At 36.6% G+C, this 17,033-nt stretch overlaps 1 protein-coding gene across 3 annotated transcripts; it reads right to left on the reverse strand.

Moving 5' to 3' along the window:
- Positions 1-112: 112 nt before the first annotated feature.
- Positions 113-9,340, reverse strand: LOC145217862 (nucleolysin TIAR-like). 3 transcript variants are annotated; one of them, XM_080085221.1, is made up of 12 exons: positions 9,226-9,340; positions 9,054-9,150; positions 8,735-8,836; positions 8,377-8,428; positions 7,549-7,636; positions 6,578-6,653; positions 5,891-5,999; positions 4,897-5,071; positions 4,270-4,414; positions 3,642-3,766; positions 2,450-2,767; positions 113-1,246 (listed from the first exon to the last, which is right to left on the reverse strand). In XM_080085221.1, exons 1-12 carry the CDS (start codon positions 9,267-9,269, stop codon positions 1,117-1,119), a joined length of 1,461 nt encoding a protein of 486 aa, XP_079941347.1. In that variant the 5' UTR covers positions 9,270-9,340; the 3' UTR covers positions 113-1,116. The 3 variants fall into 3 exon arrangements, with proteins under 3 accessions (XP_079941347.1, XP_079941346.1, XP_079941345.1); XM_080085220.1 differs by having other exon boundaries at positions 7,549-7,651; XM_080085219.1 differs by having other exon boundaries at positions 7,549-7,654.
- Between the last annotated feature and the right edge of the window lie 7,693 nt (positions 9,341-17,033).

Consider the following 17,033-nt stretch of genomic DNA (forward strand, 5'->3'; position numbering starts at 1 on the left):
GGTGCAGCAAGGAAAAAGGTTTAGAGCCTGTTGGCACCCATGATATTTCAGCCTAAGTATTGCTTTGTCAGCACGGGACAGATGGACATACCGAAAACAATCAGAGACACACTTTCACCAAACCTTGTTTTATTCAAAGAATTCAAGACATGAAACCAAATGTTTTCAGCAGAAATAAACAAAACAGCGCCAGACGTGGTCAAGGCGCACTACCACACAAATCTGAAACAAGAAACAAAACGTACTAGAAAATAGAATAACAAACAACAACAAACAAAAGCTAACTGAACCTCCAAACTTGATTATAGCAATTCCAACCTTTTCACTGGCGTTTTTTACAAGTGCTTATTTACAAAAGGCCTTCAAAGCCTGCTTTGTTGGTTTGTGTAGGGCAGTATGGTCACAAATAAGAAAAAAACTTGAAATGTTTAAAAATAAAGATGAAATTAAAACTCGCGGCATAGATTAAAGTTTCGCACTACTCTTGGGGGGGGCGTGAAAGGCACATGTGCAAGGATTAGGGGGGGGCGGGTTGGTTGGGGTACGGGGTGCCACAAACGTCGTATGCAATTCCCATCTTAGATGCAACCACTAAATAAATGTGCGAGAAAATAATGAAAAAATTTAAACAACCAAAAAGAAAACTGAAAAAATTTAGATAAGATAATGAAAGAAAAAATATTGCGTAAACACCTGAAATAACAAACTAACCAAGTATTTTACAGTGTGGGCTTATATAATCAATAAATAATTACTTGGCCTTTTGAAGTAGTAAGAATAAAAGCAAGAGACAATAGTAATTGTTCTGGTGCCTGTTTTATGCTATCAATAACACACTGCCTACACACAAAGTGGACAAACGGTCATAAAAATGAACTTCAAATTTTGAAAAATAAATCATTAAAAACCAAAATAAGTAACGACCTAGCAGCGCGTGGAGGGTCAAAAAGTCCTTGGCAGTTCTCGAAGTTTGCCTTCGAAACATGATTATTTACAAGTAATACATCACAAAATTGAGTTGCTGTATGTTGGGGGTCTAGCACCGTTCGATGAACCAGATAAGTATGTTTTTGCGAAAACTAAATGTTAGTACTAACTGCAACAAAGTGTTATCAATTAAAGTCCAAATCCGTTGGTGGCTTGGGATTGGGAGTGATTGGGATTCCCAGGGTCACCCGAACCTGAAACGAGTGCATTGGGATTTCCACCGTTTGTTTGATTTACATTTCCAAGACTTTGGCTGTTCCTATAAAATTAAAAGAACATTGTTAAAACCCAATAAAACACCATCAGCAATTGGTATAGGACGGGTCTTCTCAAACTTTCTTGCTCTTTGGCCCCAGAAACTTCTATGTGATCCCTTGATGGATATAGCCTATTCACGTGCAGTGTTTTTTTTCAAGGTGTTTTGGGGGACCGAAACGGTCCCCCACATTTCTCCAGCGGTTTCCCAAAAAGCAAACATGGCTATTTTTTGGTATTTCAATGAAACACTTGCGGTCTCTTTTTTGGGAGCGGACACCCAAACCTTAAAAAAAAACCTGTTCACATGAATGATGTTAAACAATAAATTTACGGACTTCTACCATTTATCGTGCCAATGACATAATCATGTATGATGCTTCGCGACCCCTATTTGGGTCGCAACCCACAGTTTGAGAAGCCCTGGTATAGGAGACGTTCAAAGTGCAAGTCGCTTCGAACCTTACAGACACAGAATTGGTTCTAAAATGCACATTTAGGCAACAAAGTTTAGATGAAGACCGTTACGACTTTCAGATGTGCAAGTGTAACCAAAAACCAACCCCATAATGTCAGTGCACTTAAAACATGAGCTTCACTATCCCTACAGTAAATTTACACTTTGAACATTTGCAATACAATAGCAAACACACTGCACCGCAGCCCAAGCTAAACAATGTAAAATAAAAAAGTTTTCTGGTAAACGTTTTAAATTTACACAACATGGCCACACCTTGGTTTTCTAGAACCATTACAAGTTTTTTTTTTAGCCTATATTCAGAATTCATTCAGACTAAGCAAGGATTGATCATAAATCAGGTAATAAACTATGTCAACATGACAGAGTTGCCCAAAATACTCTGCTTATAAAGAAATCATCCTAAATGAGGACCCCATGCAGCAGAGAAATATTTTTTTATCTACATTACATTGCATAACGAAAAACACAGACTGGTTTAAGGCAGTGGTGGGATTCAGCCGGTTCGCACCTGTTCTATATAACCATCTCACAAAATTTTATGAGATCAGCGAACCGGTTAGCATTACTGGTTACTGTCAACGGACTTTTTGTAACAGAACCGGCTGGAAAATTGACTTTTGTGATAGAACCGGCTGACAAAAAAATTGAATCCCACCACTGATTTTAAGAGTACTGAAAGCTCTCAGTTTAGTACATGTTGTACAAAAGTTGATAAAGTCAGCCTACCATGAGTTCGACCACATCTGTTCACCCTGGTTGTTTCCCTGACTTGTAGCTGTGCCCCAACCATCGCCCCCAGGCTGGCCCATGGTTGGCCACCCCCATGGATTAGGCTGTTGTTGTTGTTGTTGTTGTTGTTGTTGCTGTGGTTGTTGCTGCTGCTGCTGTTGTTGCTGTTGTTGCTGTTGTTGTTGTTGTGGCATTGACTGGTTCGAAGTGTTGGTTCCCCAAGTGTTACTTTGACTTGGGGCCCCCCAAGGGTTACTTGACCCCATTTGGTTAGGGGTCCAAGTGTTCCAGGGGTTTTGTTGTTGACCTTGGTTTCTGAATGAAAATGTTTTAAATGTTAAACATGCAAAAATATTTTTTCGCATCCCAGAGTAGCATGTTCAATTTAAAGCAGTGATTCCAACCGCGGCTCTCAGGTCCGCATGCAGCTCCCAACCACTTATTTTGCGGCTCCCACCAGACCTCAGAAAACCATCAAAGATTGCGATTTTAGCTTTCAAGGTAATAATCTTTAGCGATTTTCTAAAGTCTCGTTTTTTTGCGGCTCCTAACACACTTAAAAAATTCATTTCATTTGGCCCGACAATAAAAAAGTTCCACGGGTTTAAAGATTTACAATGCTAAAAGATATCAAATACTCTCCCTAAAGTGTCTATTGTAGCTTACAGTATTGCTGCAATCTTTTGTTATATGTAAGCCCATACTAATCTTAAAATGCACAGTCAGGTACAGAGCATTAACATGAAAGGTTGGTGTTGACCAAAAATGGCACAAAGTTTTAGCCATCAACAACAAATGTACAAAACCTCTACACATATTTTATTATGTTTTTAGCAGTACACATGACACACAAACACTTACACAGGCACACATATATCCAACAAACTGCGTATTAAATGCAAACTCCCAGTAAAATTTTCAAATATCGGTTTAATTACTTTACATAAGATACAGTAAACGTCGGACGTCATTTAATACAGACCCATTAGAACCAAAAAATGTCGATTAATTAACATCTTACCACATCACAAATCATTTGTACCTCATTACAAATCAAGTTTTGTCCGAATTAGGCGAAGATCTGTATTAACCAAATCCGATTTAACCAAGGTTCACTGTATATTGCTCAAATCCCACATGCAACAACAGTCGAACAAACCAGGTGATTAAGTGTTAAATCTTGACCTACCTCCACTGTGTCCACTGGTTATATTGTTGCTGTTGGTTCTGTCCCATTTGACTCCACATGTCATTGCCTGCCGGTGACCACTGGTTCATATTCATGTTCATGTTGTCCATAGAAGGTTGGGAAATCTGAACAATATAAACAAATGCAAATCGTCAAGTTTACTGAAACTAATATCAATCAATCAGATATACATAAGCTGTTGCTGCAAGGCAAAATATCGACTATATAGAGGTGTTCAGGCAATGTATCGTTGTACCAATGTTTCATGTCCTATACAGGTCGCCTTCATCAGGGTAAATAACAATGAATGTGCATAGTACAGTGCACGATAAACTAAGGAAAGAGAATTAAATGCAAGCACGTCACAGAGAAACGAAAACACTGTGCGATAACAATTGATTGGGCTTCAATCCGATATATACGTGAATAGATACAACTAAATGATTCTTGTGGATTTACTTTCTGCCAATACCTTAAAACTTTGATTTTTGGTTGTTTTTATAAGGTTTTGAAAAAAACAGTTTCCTGATTTAGATGGTATTAGGCCAGACTCCTAGCAATTTTGGCGCTCTCTATATTGCTATCCAGTTTATTGGGTGAAATATTCAAAGATGAAGGGATATCTTACCCCGTTTGTGTAGCCTCCACCAGGGTTGGATCCAGGCCCCAGGGAAGCCCCCTCTTTACCCCAAGAACATTTGATCGTGTAACCCTCCAAACAGGAGCCGTGCTTCGCTGTGATGGCTTGAGCTGCGTCATTATGATTGTCAAACCTGTGAAGATGTGAGAATTAAGATAAGCATACCAGTTGCAATCATAATCTAGTCCAGGGGTGTCAAACATGCAGCCCTCCAAGAGATTTTGTGCCGCCCGCGAAGTTACTTTTAGAAGTTATATGTAACCAGTTGCAATTGTAATCTAGTCCATACTGCAGCAGATACAGTAATACTGGAGCAAGTCATGCAAACTCCCAAATAGCAACACATGAATGTATAGGTGAATCTGGTTAATCGCATAATGTGTTTAATTGCATAAGGAGAGAGTCATCTGAGAGATGACATAATCCAGTTTATTGCATAAAAATCATGCCAAAAGGTTGTGCGCCGCTGCATTTAGGCATGTGGCAGTCTTACATTTCATTCTGTTATTGTTGGGGCAAAACATATATATTAAAAACTGAGTGATTTATTCTGTTAATTGATTAGCTTTTATTAAAGCAAACCATAAGTCTACTGATAACAAGACATTCACATACCTGATGAAGGCGTAACCTTTATCTGGAAATACTCTGATTTCAAGAATATTGCCAAATCCAACGAAGGTCTCTCTCATCAGTTGTTCCGTTAATCCTGACATACATCCTCCGAGGTAAACCGTACAGTTTGTCATACTCGATTGGGACACAACGGTCTGGTAGTCAAGCTTTTGGACTAAACAAATAACACAAAACATATTTAATGTTGTTTGTGTTTAGTTGACAAAACTAAAACTACTAGAATACATTCTTCAATCAAAACATAAACTGAAAACAGAACAATTTAATTCCTTAGAACCGACATTTTATGTTTGCTTTTTGACCTATCAAACACTATACATTCTTAAACTTGTAATTCAAATTTAAACTAGAAAGGTGGCTCAGCACATTTTGCCATTGTACAAACCCTATGACATATTTTGAAGCAGATGGCACATCTACATGACCATATCTACCATGTGTAAAAGTTTCATCCAAATCCACCAAAGATTTCATGCTAAAAGTACATGGACAAAGGGGACCCATAATAAAACACAAAAACAGAACTAAAAAAGATCTGTTTATATTTAGCACAGTTTAAGCGGAACACACAATTGTTTAAATACAACGTTAAACAGAAACTGAACTTTTTATTTATTGTGAAATAACCTGTTTTTATTTCAGACAATTTTACTGGTTATGTCTGTAGTTATAATGAGTTGGGAACACTGTACATGGACTTGGAAAGTAATTTAATCATAAACATAACCGCCAAAGAACTGGTGTATATAGAATACATCATACCATGTTCTACAGCTCGATTGACAACCTGTACTGATGATGACAACAGTGATTGTTGAAACGTCTGCATGATGTATTCTTTATACACCAGTTCTTTAGCAGTTATGTTTATGATTATAATGAGTTGTTTATGGTATGGTAACTAAGATATGACTCTCTAATTCAAATTGTATGTTTGATTACACAACCAGGGTCATTTTAACTTTTTACTCACAATTTGAACCAGTTTGCCCGCCCTTCCTTGCAGCCCAGTTACAACGGACTTGACGCCCGTGGAGAGCGTCAGGAATTACTTTCTTCTTTTCAACGATGTCTTGGGCATCCTGAAATGTTGTAAAAACTCTATTGACAAATGGTACGAGACGTAAAAGTGCAAACTTCTTATGTAAGCTATTGCATAATATCAACCAACTTATATAAGCTATTGCCACCAGGCATGATATCAAGTTTATAGAGCTCTTCTGGTAATGTAGAGGCCCAATTATTCGTTATCTTGCAATGTTTTCGTTGCGTTGTGACAGGCTTGCATTTAATTATTTTTTCCTTTGTTTATCGTGCACTGTACTACACGCATTTAGTGTTATTTACCCTAAAGAAGGCGACCTGTATAGGACGTCGAAACGGCAGAATAAAAAATACATTTGTCAGATGAGCTCAATAAACTTAAACCAACGTGTTTGAAATATGAATATAAAAACTTCAAAAAGCTTTTCTCAAACAAATTGGCTTATCTGTTCATAGTCAAAGTTCTCAGAATCACAAAAAAATTGACTTACTATGGCAGAATACAGTGGGGGGGCAAAAAAAGAACTGCAAGATTATTAAATGCACTTATTGTTGTGACAACTTAAGTGTGTGACGATGGTGTTTTTGGAGATTATCTTTTTTGCCTGATAATTACCTGATATTGAACAAAAGAAACAAATCCATAACCTTTTGATTTATTTGTGGTCAAGTCTCTCATCACTCTTGCATCTCTGTAGAAACAAACACAACTTGCTAAAATATTCCACTAAAAACACCAAGTCTAAAACGTCAACAATACTAGTGATGGGACTTGAAGCGAGTACCGATACCGAGTACCACGTGTATATACCTTCGATACCGAGTACTTAAGTGTAGTCTTGTACTTAGTTGTATATCATTGGCTAATTCTGTCATGGTCGGGGTACAGGGGTCCACACACACACATGCCGAAAAATGTAATCTCCACGTGGTAGCGAAAAAGATATACGTAAACCGGCGGATTTTTTTTCCAATTTTGTGCTGTCCGAAGCAAATATTGGCATAACTTGCCCGTATTCTTATGGTGTAAATCGGCCTTCTGTACTTGCATGTTGGTATCGAAAACTGAGACAACATATTTCGATACCGAGTACGAGTATCGATACCACTGAAATCGTTCGATACCATCGATACCGAGTACTCGTCCCATCACTAAACAATACTGGACCAAAAAGCATGATTGTTCTTAAATTTTTTTTGTCAGCACAGCATTATTGAGCAATAGGCATCTAATCTATTGTATCAGTCTCTAGTATCATTGATGGCACGGTGATTTTGTAGTATAATAAAGCCAGTTTTATTTTTATTTTTGCAGGTTGTTTTCTAAAGTTGCTGGTTGGATTTTAGGCAGATTGATACAAGAATATGTTTCAGTCAATTTTGCCCCTAACATGTCGACACATACTGCTTAATTTTTTGTTTATATTTTGACTTGTTTTTCAGATGAATTTTGTTCTGGTGATTTTTGGGCTAGTTTTGAAAGACAGCTTTCACTTTTTGAAAATTCTACATTGCAAAACTGGTATCTATAACCTATAGAATTAGTTCAAACTTCCAAAAGGTTGATGCTGAAAAAATCCAACTTACGAAACATCTGCAACTCTGCCAAAATAGAGTTTTAAGTCATCAGAAGTCGTTTCTGGAGCCAAGTCACCCACAAAAATATGATGGTGACCTGCAAGAACAGCACCTTCTGAAATCATGTAATAAATGTTTGGTTGTGGTTAAACACACTTAAACAGTTCACAATAAATACAAATAGAACTCAAATAAAAAAAATTCTAATGGCTTTACTACACTTTCTATGAAGGGTGAAAAAGTTTTTCGAGGCATTTGAAGAAAATCAGTATTTTCCTTTTTCTGTATTATTGGCACCACATTGGCTGAGAACCTTAATCTTCCTGTAACAAACTTGTTAACTTGGTTTGTGGTTCAACACACTTTAAAAGTTCACAAGACCAATAAAGTAGCGACTACCAATGCATCAAAAACTATATTTCACTGACAAATATGGAAATATTGATATTTTTGAGCAATGAAATTATACCCAGTGTTTGCATGTAAAACATGATTACGATTCGACAATTTTTTGCTCAAATTTTTAAAACTCTGCATTGTGTACCTAAACTATAGTTTTGTTTAGATACTGGGGGATTTCAGAGTTATATTACAACATATTTTTAAAAGTGAAGTTCAAATTAGTTTGTCTGTTTAAAAACAAATATATATTGCACTTTTGCTGCATCATTCACCTAACAACGGTTTAATATCTTATCGTCTACCATCATTTTATCTTTCTTTTAAGCTTGTATTTCCCCAGGATCATTATCCATGTTTGCAATATAGAAAAACTTTACTCATGCACAATGGAATGTTTAGATTTGTGTCAAACAAATGATTAGAAGCAAATCTTACTGCTTGTGTCTCGTTTTCCTGATGGTCTTGTTGCCCAATTTACACGAATTTCCTGCAACAAAACAAAATCTTTACATTCAAATCAATTACAGTAGAATATTAAGGACACATATATAACCAGCCGGTTTACACTCGTTATATAGAACCGTCTCACGAAATTTTATGAGATCAGCATTTTATGAGACCGGTTAGCATTACTGGTTACTGTCAATGAACTTTTTATAACTGAACCGTCTAAAAAATATGACTTTTGTGATAGAACCGGCTGACAAAAATATTGAATCCCACCACTGTATATAACTAAAAAGTTATTCAAACGTTAACAGAACAAATGTGCAATATTGGAAAGTAAACCAACTTTGCCAAGGATTTTCCTCTGATTCATTGCTCCGTGAGCTCTTAGTGCATTTCCATGATCACAAAACTCAACAAAACAGTAAGGATCTCCACCATTTTGATGCTGCAATAAAAAATACAAAGTTAACAACTTTTTTATCAATCTTTTATCAAGTGGATATAAACATGACCATTTGCCGACACGCTAGAACAATAAAGCATGTCGCTTTTTACGTCTATTTATACCGTTATTTTCAGCATTGAAGTTAATTATATGTTTTTGTACTGTAGATATTATTTTTTTACAACATGTTCGAATATTACTGCAAAAAACAACTCACGTCTTGGATCATTTTACAACTTTTGACAGGACCAATCACACCAAATAACTCCATAATAAGGGATTCCGATACTTTTGGATCGAGGTTCCCAACATACCTAAAACATACAGCACAGTTTATTAGAAACTTAATTAATTGCAGTTAGCTACAAGCCTACAATGCAGCTACTTACAGTGTTCTTGGGTGAGCCTCATCATCATTAAAGTTGATGTTCATGGCAAAATTTGACAAATTCACAAAAGATACAGAAAGATAAAAATAGAAAAAACTTCTGCAATAAACAGAAACGTTGGAGTTTAAGTGTTTATCTGAGTTAAACAGGACTGTTGGAGTTAATATTTCATAAATCTATGTATAGGAATGTATAAATGTAAATTAAAACTTCATATTCCCTTTTTAATACGCAACACACAACTTGAAAAAATATCACTAATATTTTGAAACATCTAAGTAATTTACTCATTTTGTTGACAAAATAAAACGCTAACACACTAGTTTCTGCTTTTGACACCAAGTAAACGTTTTGTTTTCAAAACAAGCACTCAACTAGCACAACTGGTTTAACTACAAACAAAACGCAAAATCGCAACAAATTTAAACAAAAAAGACAAACTCCAGCACAACAACTAACCAGACATGAAACATTCTATCGTACTGTGATTCTATCTCTGTGGTAATATTAGCAATATTTTTTGCAGGATACTATTATGTTTACACAGACATAGCTATTAATTTGCTCCAAACATTCGCAAGCACGCTTCTCTCGCGAACTTTCGGCAACAACGTGACAATTTCTAACAACGACATCGTGTGTTGAAAGCGCGGTAAAATGCATTGTGGGTAGAAAATTCCCCCAATAACAAAAAAATGCGGGAATTTGTTTTAATTCAATAAATGGGCTGCACATGCGGCTAACGTTTAAAATATTCGCTAACAATCAATCACATATACATTACGCATAATCCAAAATGCAAAAGAGTATTTGTTTTGCTGTAATCACTAACAATTTATGCGCAGAATGTTCTGGTCCATTTTTTAACTGAAACTAGGCGAATCAGGGGCAAAATGTCCGTATGGGGGGTTAAAAATTGAAATAACATACTATTTTATTAGTTAACTTCGTTTAATGTGGTAAATATACTGTTCACATACCGGCATTGATGTTTTTATCAGAGCACACGTGAGTGAGTTGAATAAATTTAGGTATGAAACGTTTTTATATAGCTTTGTTCTAATTTCATCTCACACAGGTTTGATAACCATTTTGCATAACATCTAATGTGGTAAAATGCTGTTCAGAAACCGGTATTGATGTTTTTAACGGAGAAAATTTGATTGAGATAAACAAATTTAGTATAAAATGTTTTTAAATAGCTTTGTTGTGATTTAATTCCACACAGGTTGAATAACATTGCTGAATAACAAACAAAGCGCATAGTAAATAGGTAAAGAGCGCGTCCTGGAGCTAATCTTGGTCGACGTCTGTACAGGCTACCTTCAATGGATTTCGGTACAGAATTCTCTTTTGTATTCGCTAGACCGAAGCCTAAAGTGGCAAGACGAAAATAACTCAGCTGTGCACGAATAGTAAAAAACGAAGCCAACAGTTCACGTGTAGCGCTAGGCAGGATGCAGTGGAGCAACCGAGAAAACAGTTTCGCTTCAGAACAGTGCAAAAAAACATGCAACCACGACCACGGCTTCATGTTGCTTCAACATTCGAGGGAGGCTGCAGCCTTCATGAAGGGCAGAATTTGAAGTCCATAGTCTGTTCCATGTTGCAGGGCGAAATATTGCCTTTAGTTATTGCTAGAGATGTATTAACCTTACAGAGCTCTTCTTGCGATTGTATTTTCGTACCTGCAAAAAGACCTCGAAAACGTCGGTACAAAAAAGCTACAATTGCAGCTCAATAAGGTTAAAGTTATACCTGGCAGCAACAGCTAATGTACAAATCGAGAATATGGTATTAAAAGTTAGAATAGGAATCACAAAAACATTTTTTTGCCATGTGGTCTATGTTGTATTTGTAGACAATTGAGTAAAATGAAAGAAATTTGGTGCCCAGCTAAGCTACATGTCAAAAGCTAGCTTTTTTAACATTGAAATGAACCAAGTTACGCCGAGCTATGAGTTAAACGCTCGCTGGAAACGTTGTATATTGCATGCCAAAGTTCGATTAGCATGCGACGCCAGGCAATCAATTATGTATGTATTTTGAGTTTAGAGCTGGGCTTTGTGTAAAACTTTCACATCATAGTGGAATGATATCCGAAATCATTGTTTGTTTCTTGTTAGGTTACTTCCAAACTTTCTTAAGCTAATGATTAAGCTCAGCGTCAACTGTGTTGTTTCGTGTTTGTCTAGGTTATTTCGCTCTGTAAAATAATCGTAGCGACATAATTGCACTAAGCCAACCACCAAGTAGAAAATAACTTTCGTTATAGCCTTATAAAGCGACGATACGATTGCTGGATAGTTTATTGAACGAGTAATGTTCGTATAAGGCTCAATTTATTGTGCCTGTTGCAACAATGCATAAAATACTAATGCAAGACTTCAACGTTTGGAAACTTTCTGGCATATTCAAGTTCAAAATCGGGTTAATTGTAGGTAAATAACAGCCAGGAACGTAAAGGCGTCAAGCAATGGCCCAATACGCAATAGAATACAACAATTTTTCACTTGACAAAACGATAGGAAATTGACTCTTAGGGGAATTTTCGCATTCAGACGGTACAAAGCCGAAGTCCAAAAATAACACAACGAGACAATGTATTTTAAGCGTGCACAATGATACGCCACAAACTGGTCAATATAGCGCACAAAGCAGTACAATTCCATGAAAAGAAACCTTGTAGCTGTATTAAGCCATTTGGTATTGATAAAAAATAGTTGTATGCAGTGGTGGGATTCAGCCGGGTTCGCACTGGTTCAACAGAACCGTCTCACAAAATTTTATGAGATCAGCGAACCGGTTATCATTACTAGTTACTGTCAATGAACTTTTTGTAACAGAACTGGCTGAAAAAATACGACTTTTGTGACAGGACCGGCTGACAAAAAATTTGAATCCCACCACTGGTTGTTTGATGAAAATTAAATTTTTGCTTATTCAAAGGATTGATGCTTAAAAAGTATGGGTAGAAGAAAAATCTTAGGCAGCTACTTTGATTTTGTTGACCATGTTTATGGGGAAACAATTAATGAAGCAAATTTTCAAAACTTAAATGTCACAAAAGCTTGCCGTTTTGTTCTGTGTCAAAAACTCAAATCAGTTTGCTACAAAAATGGAAGAGAAAAGAATGCATTACAAACTGCAGGAATTTTGCACCAGCTTGCGAAAGTTCAACGAAGGATTGGGAACATTTTACACAGCATAGGGCAAATCAATCGACTAAAAAACCTGGAAAAAATTGCCTTTATTAGGAGTGCAGTGTTACTTAATGCAGCTATAGTGAGGAAACCTAATAATGTTGGTAAAATTGAAGAAGATCTTAAAAAACTTTGTTTTTATGTCATTAAACTTGCCAACGCTCAAAATAAGGAAGCAAATTTGGTTGAAAAAGCAAAACAAATATTTGAAAAAGTTGTTAAAATGAGAAAAACAGTCTCAGACAATTTAGAAACAATGCCCTTGCTACAAAAGAAAAAAACACCTGAAGAAGACAAAATAGCAAAATTTGAACATGCAGAAAAAATTGAAAGCCTTCAATTACAAGTAGCTGATCAATACAAAGGCATCATGGGAGACATAATGAACTATTGTGTATCTGTTATGGGGAATCCCCCTTGTAAATATGCTTTGGTGGGAATGGGATCTTTAGCCAGAAAAGAAATTACTCCCTACTCAGATTTTGAAAACATTGTTATCTTAGAAGATGGAATCGAGAAGCAGAATAACTATGAAGAGATACTTGAATACTTTAGATGGGTTGCTACATTGTTTCAGATTATGTTAGTTAACTTTAGGAAAACTGTTGTTCGCTTTATGGCTATACCAGGTTTAAAATGGTACTATGACAAGCATACACCATGTGGAATTTCACCAGACGGATTGGCCCAAAGTGCCTGTAAGAATTCAATTGGGAGACAAGAGTTTAGTCGAGAGAGACCGTGGAAAACTGAACTGATTAAACCAGTTGCTGAGATGCTTAAATACCTCAAGCCAGAAGAAGACCAAAATAATGGGTTTCACCTTGCTGAAATGCTCTCAGTAACCTGCTTTGTGTCTGGAGACCATCACCTCCATCAAATCTTCCAGGAGAAAGCCAAGGAGAAGTTTGAATTTGAAGATTCAGGACAGTGTCGTGAAGAAATCATGAGTCAAGTTGTAGAGTTTAACACATTTTATAGCATGATTTATGAAGAGTGGAAAATGCATATGGACCTCAAGCGCATTGCTTACCGAAGTATTACCATATTTATGTCTGCGTTGGGAAGATATTACAAAATCTCAACACCATCGTGCTTCGACATTGCCCGAAACCTACCAGATATGTCAGAACATATAAGACAACAGATGCTGCTTGCCATTTCGACGGCATGTGAAATAAGGCTTAGAGCATACACAGAGTCTTATGCACAAAATGATATGGTGGCGTTCAAAATTATATCCCAAGGGTATGATGCTCTCAGTGAAATGCCACAGGGAAAAGTTACCAAGAAATTGATTGAACTTGTTGGTAGGGAATCTTACTTCTGTTGTTTCAAATGTGCTTTCTATCTCCAGTCAGTGGTAGCAAGGGTCTTTCATCTCAACTTTAAAAATGAATTTGGTGTGCTCAATGCTCTGCAATTTAAAGAGGAACACTTTGATAAACCAGGATTTGAACTCTATGTAAAATATCGTGTTGGATTATTCAGTGAAATACTTAAGGTTCACAAATACATGAATCCAGATACAGGTAACGCAGATTTGTTTTATTATAAGTTTTACTTTATTTCTTAGTTCAGCCCAAACTGTAACCCAGGGGTCGGCAACCCCTGGCATGCATGACAAGGTTGGCATGTTAGGTGGTTTTTCATGGTACGCCACCCGATTTGTGTGTTTATATTGAAGTAACAATTTAAACTGTTACACTGCTTGTTTAAAGTTTTTATCGTGCCATTGTCTTAAAATCCAGCCTTACATGCACAAAATGCTCTGCTTTCTCTTTATTATTGATATCTGCTGGCACGAACCTCTATTATTTAGAAAACTGTTGGCATGCAAGGTTATTAACACATGGAAACAACAAGTGAATTGGCATGTGTCACTTAAAAGGTTGCCGACCCCTTCTGTAGCCTATTATTAGTTAGCAATAAAAAATAAATTTCTTAGTTCCATATTCCGGCTATTTGCAAGTAAAATTCTGCTTGGCTCTACCCTCAGTGCTTAAAGCATGTCCGGTTACGTTTTTGGGGGCCTGTTGGTAAACCAATGCACAATTGGGGCCAAGTTTACAATGCAAAACTTCACAAAGCTATCTATAGGGCGTGTGTCAACTAAAATTGGATTGAACTACTTTTTAGTGACCAAAACCTTGGATAACAACAGCATTAGGCAAAAAACCTCTACAAAAAACTGTATAACATATTCACACTTCAATACTTTTTGTTGATAAAGTAACATATTTTTTAGATTTTACCTTGCCAGAACATGAAATTATTGCGAGGGCAAGTTTGACACTTCAGAATCCTGAGACAGCACTCAAACATTTCCAGTTGGCAGTAAATTCACAGGAGTTAGACAAAACATCCATGCACTGTGCATCCTTCCACCTGCACGTTGCCATATGTGTTATGAAGCAAGAAAATTACAAAGAAGCACTAAAAAGCTGCCAAAAAACAGATACACTCATTAAAAACTACACCAGTTTAGGAAATCCTCAGCACTCTAACACAATAAGTCTATCGTACTGTACACATTTTTTGATGGCCACCTGTCATTTTTACCTGGAAAACATAACTGAAGCCATTGAACACTTTTTGTTTTGTAGCACCTTGTCATTCCCGAAAAGCTTTGTTCACATCTTTCGGGCACCTGTTTTTGCTGCTCTTGCACAGTGTGCGTTTGCACAGGGAGATATACCTGCGTGTTTAAAGTGGTGCAAAAAAGAAATGACAGAGCGAATGCTGTTAACTACAGATGAAACTAAAGACCCTGACATAGCAAATTGTCGAGCAATCCAGGGTTTATGCCATCTTGGGCAGGGCAACACAGATAAAGGTTTGGAAGATTATGCCACTGCTCAAGCAACTTTTGAAGCTGCAAACCACCCGAAGTGGAATAAAAAAGCAGCGTACTTGGAATTATCCCAACACTGGCTAAAGCTGGTGAACATGCAAAGCGAAGATGTGGAAAATTTGCGGCAAATTTTTGACTCAATCGATTCCACTTTTGTAAGATACGACAACAAAGATGATTTTACAGCAGCACCGAATTCGGAGCAAAGCAAAACAGCAAAAGGCTTAAATCTTGAGTTTGAAATGCTTCCTGATAAGTTTAGTTCACTACCAAAGAACATGGGTGGAGAGGAGACTCCTGCAAGTATGATGAATCTTGCATACACCCAAATGCAAAGTGAGCACTACATTCAAGCAATGGCTTACTTCAAAATTGCCCAATTGTTATGGAGGTTTTTGGAGACACCAGTCCATAAAAGAAACAACACTGAATGCTATAGAAACATTGCTGAGTGTTTTATGAGACTGCACTGTTATGAAGGGGCTGTCAAAAACTTTTTGCAGGAATTGCAATGCTTGCAACTTAATAACGAAGGTCAAAAAAGTAATACAGAGCTCGTTGAAGTTTTAAACAACATTGAAAAGTGCTATTTAGTATTAAACAACAAGGAACAAGCCTTGCAGTATTCTAAACTTCGAGATGACATTGTTACAAAAATGGAAGTCACAGAAAAGAAATCGTCAAAAGCCATTGCATTTAAAAAGGAAGGCAGGCAATTCGTGGACAAAAACAATTTTGAGGAGGCCTTAAAACAGTTTGAGCAGGAACTATCAGTCCTTGAAACAATGGGCAGTGATGCCAATACAGAGGATTCAATTGCCGAATGCCTTTTCTGGACAGCTTTGTGTTATTTTAAACTACAAGTTTACCACCAAGCAATGAGCTTGTTACAACAGGCAAGAGATATTTGGGAAACAAAACCCACCAAAGACTACACAAAGAAAATAATAAAGTGCTTAAAATGGCTCGGAAAATCTCAATACGAAATGGAGAATTTACAACAAGCTTTTACGTTTTTTCAATCGGAATTTGACTTAAGAAACCAAGAAAACAAAAACGTTCATAAAGATCCACATATTGCCCTTTGTCACTATAACATTGCCCTTTGTTATGAGAAGTGTTACGACAACAATGAAGCTGCAAGTCACTTTAAACTCGCTCAAATAACGTGGGAAAACATTGAAAACCCGAGATGGGCAACAAACATTGCAGAGTGTGAAACTGCAATTGCTCGGTTATTTACACAATAAGTTATTTCTGCCCAAGTAAAATAGTAAAAAAATGTTTTTTGGAGGTTTTCATTACGTGCCAACAAAAAATTTGGTGCAATGTTTACTTGTTAGCTGCAAAAATACACTCCTGCCCTAATTAAACTTATATTTTAATTTTTGACGCTCAAAACCAAATCACTTTTTTGTTTTGAAATGAAACCCTGACCAACCGCTACATTTAACTAAAAAACTCTGCAGTCATCCATGCTAAAATAAAATAAAAAATGATATAATTTTGATTTTTGGAGTTTTTATTACTTAAAAACAAAAAAATGGTGCAATCTTTACTATATGGCTGCAAATGTAAAATTTTGCTCTAGTTAAACTTACGGCCGAACCCTGAAATCGTTTTTGTTTTGCAAATAAAAAACTCTGACCAACCGCTACATTTAACCTGAAACACTTCAGTCATCCATGCCAGCAATCTGCATGAGACTAACGTTATAAATCCTAAAGTAACAAATTTGGTCTGGTTGTACT

Source organism: Phallusia mammillata, chromosome 3 (assembly GCF_965637545.1).
Source record: "Phallusia mammillata chromosome 3, kaPhaMamm4.hap1.1, whole genome shotgun sequence".
Taxonomy (NCBI): domain Eukaryota; kingdom Metazoa; phylum Chordata; class Ascidiacea; order Phlebobranchia; family Ascidiidae; genus Phallusia; species Phallusia mammillata.